The 14007-nt window shown below is 45.1% G+C and overlaps 1 protein-coding gene across 1 annotated transcript; it reads right to left on the minus strand.

Annotated features, from left to right (window-relative positions):
* Window positions 1-3792: 3792 nt before the first annotated feature.
* Window positions 3793-10775, minus strand: LOC106746129 (superoxide dismutase [Cu-Zn]-like). Its single transcript, XM_014622361.1, has 3 exons — window positions 10360-10775; window positions 5901-6125; window positions 3793-4936 (listed from the first exon to the last, which is right to left on the minus strand). The coding sequence occupies exons 1-3, from the start codon at window positions 10528-10530 to the stop codon at window positions 4682-4684; spliced, it is 651 nt and encodes a 216-aa protein (XP_014477847.1). The 5' UTR covers window positions 10531-10775; the 3' UTR covers window positions 3793-4681.
* Window positions 10776-14007: the final 3232 nt, after the last annotated feature.

Raw genomic sequence — 14007 nt, forward strand, 5'->3', positions numbered from 1 at the left:
TTCGTATGCCGCTGTCGTTTTCCGATGCGTCACTGCTGAGTTTTCTTCCCTCAGGATGCGATTAGTGTCGAATTGAACTTGGCCAACTGTAAATGTAAACGATGTGATTAATATCGATATAAATATCAATTGCGACTTCTCACGAAAAGAGCGAGATTACAGATTATGATTCAACGCCTGGATGCGGCGTTGAATCGTAATCTGTAATCTCTCTACATACCGATCGTACCGAAGTGTTAGTACAAATGATAAGTATTTCGTAGCGACGCTATTGTAAGACGAATGCCCGATTAAACAATGGTTCTTCTGCAATTCGAGTATCTCGGTGCGCGCGAGACCTTTCCGAACGAACAAGAAAAAAGAGATAAGTAGTCTTCTTTTCAGCTGAACTAGTTTTGAACTAGTTGCACAGTTCAAAAAATCTAACCACACCGAAGCGTGAGGATCTTCGTTCGTATCGTTATGTGTGTAAAATTCTTGAATTAGTGCTGCCAGTTCTCAGCTAAAAAGAACGGATGAAAAATGTCGAGGGGCACAAAGATGCAATAGTGATTAAAACATGGCCGTTCTCCGATCTTGGTGATCGCGTTCGTGGCGAACTTCAGCGTAGTGCTGCGCGCATTCTACCGTTCGTGCGTCCGTTCGACCGCAGTTCTGCCAGCGCTTACGTGACAGGATTCTGCGAGGCGAGGCCGACCGTCATGACAATGTGACCCACACGTCCGTCACGTCACGACGATCCTTCTCAAAATGTTCGCGTGTGACTATGTGGAGATCATCGAAGAGGCTGGTCGTCAGTTGCGTACGATTCATCTTCAGATGCGGCCGTGGTAACCTCGAGGCGGAGGGTTCGGATGACATATCGGGTTACGAGGAAGACGATGAGGACGTTGCCGGTAATGCAACGACCACGGTCCTCTCTCTCTCTCTCTCTCTGCGTGTTACCGAGCGCAACTCAGTATTACGTGAGACTTGCCCGAAAGCGGAGGGTGGCCGGAGCGCGCAAAGTGCTTAGTTTGGTCTCTCGTTTTCGCACGATTAACCTTCCTAGTGGCAACATATTTTTCACTACCTTCGGATTGGCAACCAGGGTCATTTCTGTCTTCCTTGGTTTCTTCGCCTCTAATTGTTCGGGAAAATCTCCAAAAATGATCGAAATTTCCCCTACCCTTCTACTTGAAGACCACATAATTGTTTTGTCAACAATAAATCGCTAAATATTTTATTTCGAGGGAATTTATTTTGAGAAACGAGCACTTTTTACAATAGCCCGGACACAAATGACCCTGGTTGCCACTCGGAGGGTTAAGTCGCGAGAACCAACGTCCGAGCGAACTCGAGAAAATCCTAGATGCAAAAAAATGTCAAGATACAGGCAAGCAATAGTCTGACGCCGATATGTGTTCATATATCGACATCAGACTCTTGGTTGCCTGACATATTTTGTATTTACATCACAGCTTCGATTCATTATATGATCAACGGTCGAGAAAGCGGTCGCGCGAAAAGCTCCCGAGTAATCCCCGAGATAAGTCGGAGAGATAGGTCGTTCCTGAGATGAAGCGGAGTGCGCCGCGATTTCGCGGCTACGTTGCGAAGGCGAACGCGCCGAGAGAGACACTTGACGCTCGCGCGATTACTCATCGCTGCAACATCGCTGCGTAATGAGGAATCGCCGGCGAGTTGACCGAGTTTACCGCGGCTCACAAGGGCCCGCTTCGAGGAATCGATATCGGCGTTGCGCGCCGGAGACACAGAGTGCTGAAAATGGTTCAACGTCCGTCCCGCCGCAGCGAACCTGCAGCTGCGCAGCTCCAGGATGTCGTGGCAACCGCGCCAGGGCGATCTCCAGCACCGGCCGAACGCGCCCGGAGCGAAGCGCACCTCGCCGCCGGAGGTGCTGATGAAGGCGCTACGCGCTCTGGAGGAGATGGGCGAGCCAGTGCCCACCGAAATCATCGTGCTCCTGGAGTACTTGCTTCGCAGCGCGCCGCCCGCGAGCACGGATTGCGGGGAACAAGAGAGACTCGCCGCCTCTTCTTCGGCGAGCCCGGAATTGACGACTGCCGCCTTGAGTCGGCCTTGACGACGGGGGCGGCTGCTGATCTGCTCGAGTGGAGCGTCCGTGTCCTCGACATCTTTCTCTCAGTCTTCCTCCTGCATCCCCCGTCAATCATCCTGTCGCGCTCTACGTTATGTGTGAAACTGGGTGTACACGGTCAGTCGCAAGAAAGGTTGCGATACACGCAGAAAAAAAATTTGTCTTAAATCTAGAATAGATATTCCTGTATATAAGCATGAATATTATAATATTCTTGCTTACGTATTTTATGTGAATATCTATCATTAATTTAAGCCTTTTTCCGGTGCACGTAACACTTTTATAAGTTTCGAAATATATCCAGTATTTTGGGAACTTGCTTTTCAGCAATTCTCAGGAGATACGTTTCCCTACTAGGTGCGTTGCAAAACTCGTCGCAGCTTTTTCGCGATTGACTGCACAAAAAAGAAATAGTCTTAAACCAACGATATTCTCATATATAAATACAAGAATATTATAATATTCTTAGAAGATTTTTTTTTTAATTTTTAGTCTTGAATTGAGCGCAAGCAATACTTGCGTTAGTACAAATTCAATCAAATCAAGACTAAAAGTCTTCTAAGAAGATTCTTAATTATATATGAGAATACTTATCATGGATTTGAGACTAATTTTTTTTTATGTATATATTGAGCGAGCGAGCGAACTTTCGTTGTTATGGTTTGAATAATATGTTCATATGACGAATCCAAGTAGAATATTCCGGGCCGATTTGCTCATAAGGTGGCTCGTCGAAGAAAGTGCGCGCGCGTTTAACGCGATTGTACACATTCATGGCTGTGTCCCAAAATTCACTACCAGCGTTGAAAATCATTAATTTATGCTACGTACACTATAGATTTTCAGCACTGGCAGTAAATATTGGAACGTGGCCCATGTTACACATTCGCTGTTCGTCCGTTGCTCGTTCACTCAATGTACACTTACTTTTGCGGTCTGTGTGTGCGTGCGCAGAAATCAACCGATGCGCGTGATGCGCCGTCGAGAAGATTTGCAATTTGGATTTCCTTCTTTCGTATTTTTTTTTTTTTCTTTCGACTTTATCGGAAACCACCGTTCGCGCATTGTCGAACTTGCCTCATCGGAAAACGCATCAGCGAGACATTATAATAAAATCTCGTTATGGGAAACTGGATCAGATCGCCGAATTAGATCTCCCTATTGAAATTTTGTTAAATTCTCGATACATTGATACGAGTAATGGTCGCATTTCCGATGATTCGTATTTCGCCGCGCTGGCGAATTCGACGCAGTCACGTATCGCGCGACGAGGGGGGATTTAGTTGAATTTCAAATCACCGTTCTGGTTCTTCACGCTACGGGGACGGGAATTATCGCCGTTTCCTTCGTACACGATTTTTCCCGAAATTATACGTGCATTATAGCATATATTGATTTGTTTCGAGAGTTTTTAATAAAATACGTATAAAAATAGTATCATACATCTCTCGATATATTGTTATTTATCTCATTAATTAATTATTTAATTACCGTGTGATATCGTGCCGTGCTGCTATCGTTTCGATATTAGTGAGACACCCGAGAAAGGGATTAATTAATAATCGATTTTCTACATTATAAATTCCAGTCATTCTCTCTCATTTTCACGATGTCTATGAAAAATCAAGGATTAATCCAGTAAAAGAGTGCGTGGAAAGGCGTTTGAAACGTGCTTGATTACAGTCGTGATTTATTGATCGGTACAAATGGACGCAATTAAATTAGTAGTGGACGGAATTACAGCGTACAACATCTCTCTATTAGCGAATTCGGTTGCGAATGCGCGCTAATGCGCACCGCTGCACTCTAAAAGCCGACGGTGTGCGCGAATTCATCTGAACATTACCTAATATTAAACAGTTCTCTTCTGCTGCACGTTCGCGAATCAAGAAGAGAGGGAGAGAACTTCAGCGAACCGCACGCACTTTAGGAATGCGAGTCGATAACGAAATCTTGCTCTTGAAATAGCCTCAAGTGATCTCTCTCTCTTCCTCTCTCTCTCTCTTTCTCTGTTCCAATAAATTCTCCAACCTCAGGTATCCAATTTTCGAAGTAATTAACTCGAACGTGTTTGAAACTAAACAAACGCGGTGGTTGATCAGATTTCTCAGTGGGGAGAAACGTCTCCGTTTAGATTTTCTCCAGTTTTAATGTACACATTCATTCAACTTTAAAACTATAGGACTTTCCGACTGAAGCGGCATTCGAAATTCGCAACATAATTCACCTATAGTCTTGAATAAAATGTGTTTCTTCTTTGTCAATTCTTCCGCGAAAAGAAGCCGAAAAAATCCGTCGAAAGAATGAAGAAACGATTTCTTCGCGGGAAGAAACTAAAGAAAACCACGGATAAAATAGATTCACTCAAATGTTCCGGGAACCGCGGAAAGAGTGAGAGAAGGTCGACCGAACTTCCCGAGCAAGAGGATCGTCCCCATTTTTACCAAGGAGCCTCCTGCCGTCCGTTAAACGCGCTTACCGTCGAGCGCCATTTGCGCAGCGCAAATACGCGCTTTTACGCGGATTCGCAGCTTTCGGCTTTCAGCGTGCGGCAGCCGAATTCGCAGTATGCAAATCCCATTACAAGAACCCGATGACACCGCAGGCGAGGCGGGCGCCGGCCGATCCGGTCTTCGTGCTCTCCTCGGTCCCGCCGCGGCCGAGGTCGTCAGGTTTCTCGTGGACCACCAGGGCCCGGCCGATCGCACCTCGGACACCCACCAGACTCAGATAGTGATCGAAGCCGTCTATACGCACCGTGCCGTCCTGCCCGACCTCGATGTTGCCGAGATCCCCGACGTGACGCAACGGATCGCTGGGCGCTCCGTGATTCACCTGGAACCGACACCGCTCCTGCCGTTTTACCGTAACGCGACGCGAGGAGGGGTCGTAACGTAATCGGCGAGAGGAAGAGTAGGGAGGGGGGGGGGATCGCGAGGAGCGAATTCATAACTCACTTTTTCATGAATCCTAGTCGATTAATGTAAATCTAATCTCCCCTCGCGAGACCCCTCGACTCCTTCGGATTAATTTCTCCAGGTTCTTGAAGGGAAGGAAAAAAGACAAGGGGAACGGGTTAAATCGCTGTTACTAGGTGAAGCCTTCATTTGCAAATGCAAATCTTCGGCCGTCGCCGCAGGATCGCGAGTGCGATAACCGCGAGTGCCGCGAAGAAATCCGAGGCGAAACGCCGAGGCGCGGGAAATGTTTTTCGCAGTGTGCAAAAAAAGTAAAAAGAAAAGATATCTTGTTATCCATTCAGCGTTGTTGCGGGAATACTTTCGGTATTTTTTTGAGATTCGGACTCCCGCTAAATTAATTGACGCGTCGACGTAACAAGGACGGACTCTATAATGTAAAATCTTTTTATATAATAATACGTAATTTTTATTTAATTATTTATTTTATGGGCGAAAACTTTTAAGGAGAAAAAAGGAAAATACAAAATAGACTAAATTACCAATTATAACATGACAGGATATAACGTTTTGTAATGTTTTAGAAGAAGGATTTTCTTTTAAAAAAGATTGATAATATATTAAAAAAAAAAAAAAATTCTCTTAGGAACGGAAAAAAGAAATCAAAATAGACTAAATTATTAATTACAATCTTACAAGATATGACGTTTCGTAACGTTTTAGAAGACTTTTCTTCGAAAGACGATCGACAAAAAATAATTCCTTTTTCTTAAGACCGATCGTAAAAGATTTCTATTCACACGATGACGTCGGGTGTCTCGTAACCGGTTCCGACGTACGTAAGGATAATAGGATAACATTGTGAGAATGTGTTGCGTTACCATGTACGGGTTGAAATGCGGCCCGGCCGAATTGCAGCCTTTCGTCAAATCCCCCTTCTCGTGCACGTGGAAGCCGTGCAAGCCCGGGCTCAAGCCCGAGATCGTACCTGTGACCCTGACCCCCTCGGGATGTTGCTCCAGGGTTAGGATCCCTCGGGGTCCATCCACCGGTGAGCCGTCATCACCGAGAGCTTTCAGTTCCACCACGGCCTTCAAGCCGACCGCCTGCGTATTTCGAAGGAAAGTCACGTTTACACGCCATCGTCGAACGATACGAGAGCGGGACGCTCGTGATGTAATCAAACGATGAAAAGACGATTCCCGTCGGTCTGCGCGTGTGTACTTTCGCAAATTGATACTCTGACGGGAATGATTAACGCGCGTCGATTGTCACACGGCGGTCGCGTAATCATTTCGCTGCGATTTCGTTTATCAATTCGCATGAGTCACGAGTAGTTGCACCTGACGAATCAGACGCGTCTCCAAGAGAGAAGGAACCGATGAAACTGTTAGGCCGGCGTGAAAGGTTCGTCGTGTCCGTCAGATTGAATGGCAAATGACATTACCTAACTTCGAGCACGGAGATAAGAGATTGGTTGAATTAACATGACGAACCGAAACGCGTCTTCGTTGAAGGGAATAAGGTTTATTTCTTAGAAATAAACGTTTATTTAAATACGGCAAAGTAAAAGTTTATTCCTCGCAAATAAGCCGATTAATAGGAAAACTTAGACATATTTCACAAAAATATATATTGCGTCATCATAGTCAAATTTTTCTCTAATCAATACATATCGAAGGAAATGTCACATTTACTTCGCACTATTTCAATTTCTTTTTCCCACTGTAAGGTATATTGGAATAATTATTTTATTCGGATTAAGGAAATATTGCTTGAATGTAACACATCAAAAGGAAAAAAGCATTCAAATTATATTTACCCGAGCCAAATCAAATAATTACTCCGATACTCTTTAGCAAATATTTACTTGAATGTAGCATTTTTTCAGTGAACCTAACAGCTAATGAACATACGCGTTGGAAGATGTATTCACCGTAAATTGTAATTAATCAAACTCAGCTAAGTTTCGGAGCAATTCTTGAGAATGGGCGTGACACTCGACATGTTAACTATGCGAGATTTTTTCGCTTTTTTTTTCATTGGAAACACGAGTGGACGGCCTCGAGGACGTGAATATAAATGCACAGGAAGTTTCAGAGTTCACGGTTCCGCGCACCTGCGGAGCAAGGATTCGCCCGTCCGCGATCTCTCGACGTCGGACGCCGTAGTTGCGCGCAGCGAACGAAAATCCGCTCTGCCCAGTGTCCACGGAAGCAATTTATTACTGCTCGATTATAATCTATAAATGCAGCCGCGTGCGCTCGCTCGCTGAGTCCCAGGAGGAGGCGAAGCGGAGGAGCGGAAATTGATAATGACGATTGCGCTACGCGAACGGTACCTCCCGATGCCCGCAACGCAACCCACCTGCTTATTGAATTGCATTACGGTTGCCACTGTCATTTGCCGACTGCTCACGCACGGTTGTCCAGTTTTTTCAGCGAGCGAGGTTCACCGGTAAAATCTGCAATTACTGTCGCGGCCGGGCTGTAATCTACGTCGGCGACGATGAAGCGGCAGAAACTGCGCGCAAGGTCGGCTGCGGGGAAGTCGCGGTTAGAATCGCGCGCGAGGCGAATAGGCGCGAACGGGCTCGGCAGTGAAAGCGTTCTCGTGGCGGAGAGCGCGCATCTCGCGTTCCCGCTCGACGTCCTTCGCGATGTTTAAATAACTTAATAGCTAATTATGCAGATTTCCGCGCACGGGAGGACCGCGCGGTTAATGACTAATAATAGACGAGCGCGAGAGCGGCGGCTGGAACGCGATCGATTGTTTATCGGCCGCGCTCATCTCTCCCAGGCGAAGAAAAGTATTGCGTGGAGATGTTTACACGGAGTCGTAAAGCGAAGTGCTGGGGACGGAGACGGGTGTATACACGCGCATCGTCGTAAGACTAACGAGGCTGAGCGAGGCCTCGCTCGCGGAACACGAGGAAGCCGATTGAGATTTCGCGCCACGTTCTTGAAAATAGAGAGACGCGCGCATGCGGTGGGATGATAAATGAATACATGGGAGAGGAACGATCGGTAGAATTTCCAACGGCGCGTGCAACTGATATAAATTTTCTCGGCTCAACAGCAATATCTCGAAATTTTCACGCTACCTCGACATTCTCGAGCCAGCCTATAAACTGGAAAAAATCCACTTCGATGATACCACATGCTTATTAATGTCTTTCTTGAATTTTTAATTCTACAGACCGAATTTTATTACCTTGAGGCTAGAAGTGCACCCGGCATTTCGAGTATCAAATATTCATATTGGCATTCAAAACAACCTGTTTTCACGCTAAAGAGAAAACGGCAATTTAAGGTATTTTATCGTGGTGAAGGTAGAAGTAAATTATATTTAGACGAATCCATATCGTCATCTTAGCTCTTACTATGTCGTAGAATTAAAAATTTCACGTAGGTCCAAAATTTCGACTCGTGCTGATTGAAATTCCCTCTGTAGAAATTTAAACGTGTATACACAGAGTACGTAATGGAATAATAACTGATACGATGAAAACAATTCTGTTGAACCAATAGAATTTCCAACAATTAGCATGCAATTGGAATAAATTGGAATAAATTGAGGTAAATCATCTTTTCAATGGTAATATTGAAGCTAATATTTTAGTTACTGGTAAATGTACGATGTATTTATTGGTTTCGTCAAATCAAGGTTTACTCCAATTACACGCGCGATGTTGAAAATTATGTTGATTGAACAGCATTTTTTCTCCGTGTATATGAATATGAATATATCACGCAAGACTCGGCATTTGAATCGCGTATATGTGGATGATTGATATTGTTGCTATTCATTATCGTAATCGGTGGAAAATACGAGTATGCGATCGCCGTTCCCTCGGTATGCTGTATGGATAAGGGCAATAAATCCACTCTACCTCGCAAACGATGATGCTATGACAGATGATCGCTGCTTCAATGGCGCTTGAAGATGATGTTTGCCACGACTATTACCTTTAGCATTCCGAGAACGTGCGCCTGCAAACGCAATATTGACCGCCGAATACATTGAAACTCACCGTTAATTACATATATCCATCAGCTAAATTTCCATCGAATTTCGTACACGGTAGAAAACAATTTGTGTTAAAATCAGTTCTTATTAAACTTTTGTATAAAATTTCTAACACACTCATGTTAATTTAACATGCGTGTTAATTTAACCTATTGTGTTTATGTTATCTCAGTATTTTGTGTTGAGTCGATATTCAACATGTGTAAATGTCAAAGTAATATTTTATATTTCAACGTCGATGAACATATTATAGATATTATAATTTTGTTAAATTTTTACATAATATTTGTGCTACTTTTCAATGTATTCATCTTGTGTTAAATTATCACCAATTTTTTACTGTGCAGACATAAAGTGATTTTGACAATTATCGAGATACCGGGTGCGAGTTCAGCTTTCTTAAAGTTCGGAGTTGGAAAACTCAGAACACGTTCCCGTACTCTGACGAGATCACGGTTACATAATCTTTTTCGCGCCAGGTTTCGAAATAACGCGGGTTTACAGAGATGGGAAAGTGGTTTGGCAATTGCGCGTTCGAAAGGCAGAATTTCGCGAGGCAAACTGCAACTTTGATCACGCTCGAGCTGTGGAACGTCGCTCGCCCTGTTTTTTGCCCCCCCCCCCTCATCCCACCCCAGAAGCGAGAACGTAACTGCGTAGAAAATGGTTTTCCTTCAGACGATGCAATTACAATCGCGCTTTAATCATCCTTTGACTGCCTGGTCATCGGACGATTAAATCGCGCGGGTGAAATGAATTAATTCGGCGGTAAAATCGGACGATCCAAAAACGATAATTACATCGCAATGTCAACTGAATCTACGATGTTTTCGATAACAACAACGCGGCAATAATAATAACAACCGCCTCGTCGCAGAATCGCGCGCCACGTGCTTGAAGAAAAATATTTCATTGACACGGCAAATTCCTCAATTGGTAACAGCAGAAAGATTTGTCACACGGAAGAAAAAAATGTCCCGTTGTAATAAAACGTCCTTACGACATCGATTAAATTTAGCCGGCCTAACCAAATTATTTCGCCGTCCATACAAAGCTCATTGATACTCTTGACAAAATCTCTCTGCTGTCCGAACAAATCTTTGTCGCTGTCGCCGTAGTAACCGAGAAATTTGCTGTACCAGTGAAAAATTCTTCCCCCGTGGGCGTGTAAAATAAATCCGGCAAGGACGACGACACAACACACAGGCACGTCTCGGTCGTTCATCCTCGCTCGCGTCGTTACCGCTTATCGGGAAAGCCATCGATCGCGGTGATCGATCGGAAGGAGAAGCACCGCCGAGGCATACGTACGAAGTAATACGGCTCCATGTAGACCTCGTAGAGATCGCTCCTGGTCCCAGGATAGCCCGGCAGGCTCCTGATGAACAGCGTCCGATCGTTCATCGAGACCGCCATCCTGTCGTACGGTCCGGCCCGCGCCGTCACGATCATCGCGATCACTATCGACAGCCGCCACATCATCTCGCGAGCGAAAGCGCCGGCCTGATGTAACAGCGAGTTCCTGGTCCTCACGAGCAGTCCTCCAAGTCGATCGGAGGATAAAGCGGCTCTGACGGCAGGACTCGACGGCGCCTACGAGATCTACTGCGCCTCCTCCTCCCCTGCGATGCCTCTCCTCTCCTTCTCGGCTCGATTGCAACGAGGACCTGGCAGCCGAGATTCATCCACTTGCTCGCGATAACGATCGCGCCGATCAAGGAGCTGCCTTCGAGGACCGCACCTTGAAGACTGCCCCTTCGGAAGAGCGCGGCAGAAGAAGAAGAAGAAGCGGCAACCACCACCGATTCCCGCGGCGTGTATTTATGCGTTACGTCATCGGCGAGTCACGACGAGGCCGGTTGTCGGAGAGGGCCGGAGAGGGCGAAGCACCACGGGGGTCCCCGAGAGGGATCGTCGAGAGATCTTTCACGCGCGAGAACTACCCGGTATCGACTCGTGTTAGCAACCGTGCCGCGACCGATTGCTCCGATATCCCGTTCCTGATCCGGCCGGTGTGAAACGGCACTCTTGCGAATACCAGCGTGCGTTTTCCTCGCTCGCTCGAAGCCGTCGGTCTCCTCATGCGGTCACGATGCACGCACGTTCCTCGGACGACGGTGCACGTGGCTCACGAGAGGGCCGAGTGAAAGCGAAATGTGCCCGTGGGCTCTCGCCCCGGGCTGATGGATCGCTCAGACGCCGTCGATATCCGACGACCGAGCTAATCCGGACGGTTGTCCGGCGAGTGCGAAAAACCGCGAAAACCGGGACGCGCAATTTTCACAGTCAGCCAACCGGAACGGTGACGGGGCCGTTGCTTGTGTGAGCTTCTTCGTTCGTTCGTTCGACGAAGCAGCGGTGATCGACCGCGGACGATACGGGACCTGGACGAAGCGAAATTATCGAGAGACTAGAGGTAGTGTCTCGGCCAAGTGCACGAAGCGAAGCGAGGACGCACCGAGCTGCGTTTCAGAATTTTACTCGACGAGAACAGTTGCGTCTAATTGATCGATTAGGGAAGAAAAAAGATTTCTTTATATTATGATTGGTTAATGATATATAAATGATGTTCTGCCAGTTGAGTGGGATTTTGGAGAGCAGCTCAAACCGATGTCTGCTGTATGTTCGACGCAAGAAGGATCGTTCGTCATATATTCGTAGTGTATGTCAATGTGAACAGAAAGGTCCTTCACCATTTTGCAGACAGCACGCAAAATTACGAGTTATTAATTATTGAAAGTGATCATGTATCGAGTATCTTACAAGTTCGAGGATACTAGCGATTAGACTGCGCTCTTGTTTCTATGTACTCAACGGGAAAATATAGGTATGTCTGAAAAGTATACGATACATTCACATTCACGTTTTTATACAAGCACGAAATGGAACGTGCTTATATTATTTCAAAGCACGGTATGAAAACTTCGCTCGTACATCATTTAGAAAATATTCTGAATTCTTTTCATTATATTAGTCGCAATTTTGAATTTTGGAAGTCTCCGTTCCACCGGGCCGATCGATCACGCGAGATTGATCGATCGGTCGCCCCGCGAGCGGAATTTTTAAATACGCCGTGGTTCCAGCGCGAATCTTCCGAATGAGCCGGTGTCGTCAGCGGAGAATAATGATCAAACACGGCTGGGAGATCCGACTGGAGAAAAAGACTAACGGTGCTTGATTTGCACTCGACGCGGGGAGGGTAGGAGGGAGGAAAGAAAAAAAGAAGCATGCTAATGGCGGCAGAGGAGGATTTCATTAAAATTCGGCACCGCTATGAATGCCAATCGATTCCGTCCCGTTAGCGCTGATATCAGCGCGATTAAATTTCGCCGGGACGCCAGGTGGATTAATCGCCGCGAGAGAGCCGGTCGCCCCTGTGGTGCGCGCGGTATGCGAATTTCATACGTACAGACGTATTGCGATAATTGCGATCGTGCCGCCGCGAAGCGGTGTGGAAACGATGAGAACGGGACGGCGGAGTCGCGCGGTTTATTATCGTACGCGCTAACGATCCACGGATTCGTCCTTTAATCCTGAGATGCCATAATCCGATATTATTCTCGGAAAGCGCACGGCGTCAATCGCGCCGTGTCGCCGCGCATTTTTAATCACATTAAGCAACGATTTACGATTATGCGCGACGATAAAGTTCCCTCGTCCGTGGAAAACAACGAGAGACAGGCGAAGGAGGAGGAGAAGGAGGAGAAGCAGGGGGAAGAGGAGAATACGCGACGGAGGCTGTAGACCCGGCTGAGTATAGGTCAAGCACGGCCGAACGGAAGAAGCACTCTTCAAGGTGGCGCTGGTCCGATATTTGGGAGTATAATTCTAGCCGAGCTCGCGAGAAAGTTTCGAATGTATAAAGACTGACGCGCAGAATGCCGCGAACTTCGAGCGGGCAAAGGAGAAGCAATTTTAATCTCAGATTTAATCTCTCTCTCTCTCTCTCTCTCTCTCTCTCTCCCTTCCTCCGGAGAGAGTAGTCGAGTCGAAATTTTGGTCGATGCTTCTTTAACGCTCTCAAGGATCGTTTCTTTTATAGTTCATCAAGGAAGATTTGACTTCTGGCCGAAACAGTATTTTTCGCAACACTTAGAATAAATTTGAAATAATTTCGGGGTTAATTGGGGAATTATATAAAGATGAAGGTGATATTACGGCTCCCCATTTACATTTTGTACAGTAACTTGGTCAACAATCAATATTTTAAGTTGAGAACCGAACGATTACGTTCGTTAAAGTGTTGTTCAATCGATTTTATATTTAAAGTTATGAGATATTTATTGTTTAGAATCTTATTTATAAAAAAATATAGCAACACTGCATGCCCGGGAAAAAATTATTATATATGAATTTTGTTTATATATGTCTGTATATAATCATATATAATTATATATGTGTTCTATATTAATACTGTTATACGAATATAATTGAAGTAAATGCTTATATTTATAACTGACGTAAACACTTAATTCAATCAAAATATTTTTTCTGCTTCTCATTCAACAATATTTCTATTTCGTCGGGACATATATAATTATATATAATTTTTTTCCCCGGGTAACAGGTTAAAGAGAAACAGAGTGATAATGTGGCCTCGAATTAAAATGAATTAGAAAAATTTGCTTAAATAACACAGAATATTTTATTACAAAATTATATATTTATTCAAAATAAACTCTTAAGAGAAATAACGTTGAATATAATTACAATTTTTTAATGTAGATACTGACTTACTTTTCAGATGATGCAATCTGTTAGAAGGACAGCATTGTGAACAGAAGTGCAGCAGTGAGCTATAGATTGAATCGATTTATCGAATAGCTACTTCAATATGAAAACCTTGGAAATGAGGTCGTATTATCAGTCTCTTAGAAAGCCACATTAGCAAAATGCTAGTGAATGAAATGCTAAATAACGAACAGAATACGCAAATGTAAGTCTATTCGTACAATAATA

This window comes from Dinoponera quadriceps, unplaced genomic scaffold (genome assembly GCF_001313825.1).
Source record: "Dinoponera quadriceps isolate SergipeBrazil2010 unplaced genomic scaffold, ASM131382v1 scaffold1782, whole genome shotgun sequence".
NCBI lineage: Eukaryota > Metazoa > Arthropoda > Insecta > Hymenoptera > Formicidae > Dinoponera > Dinoponera quadriceps.

Bases quoted from the DNA above. Each gene is read 5' to 3' on its own strand.
- LOC106746129 (XM_014622361.1), bottom strand. From the start codon at position 10,530: ATGATGTGGCGGCTGTCGATAGTGATCGCGATGATCGTGACGGCGCGG. The intron at 6,126-10,359 runs GTACGTATGCCT...CGAAATACGCAG, and splicing joins ACATGGAGCCGTATTACTTC to GCGGTCGGCTTGAAGGCCGT. The intron at 4,937-5,900 runs GTAACGCAACAC...TGTCGGTTCCAG, and splicing joins CGCATTTCAACCCGTACATG to GTGAATCACGGAGCGCCCAG.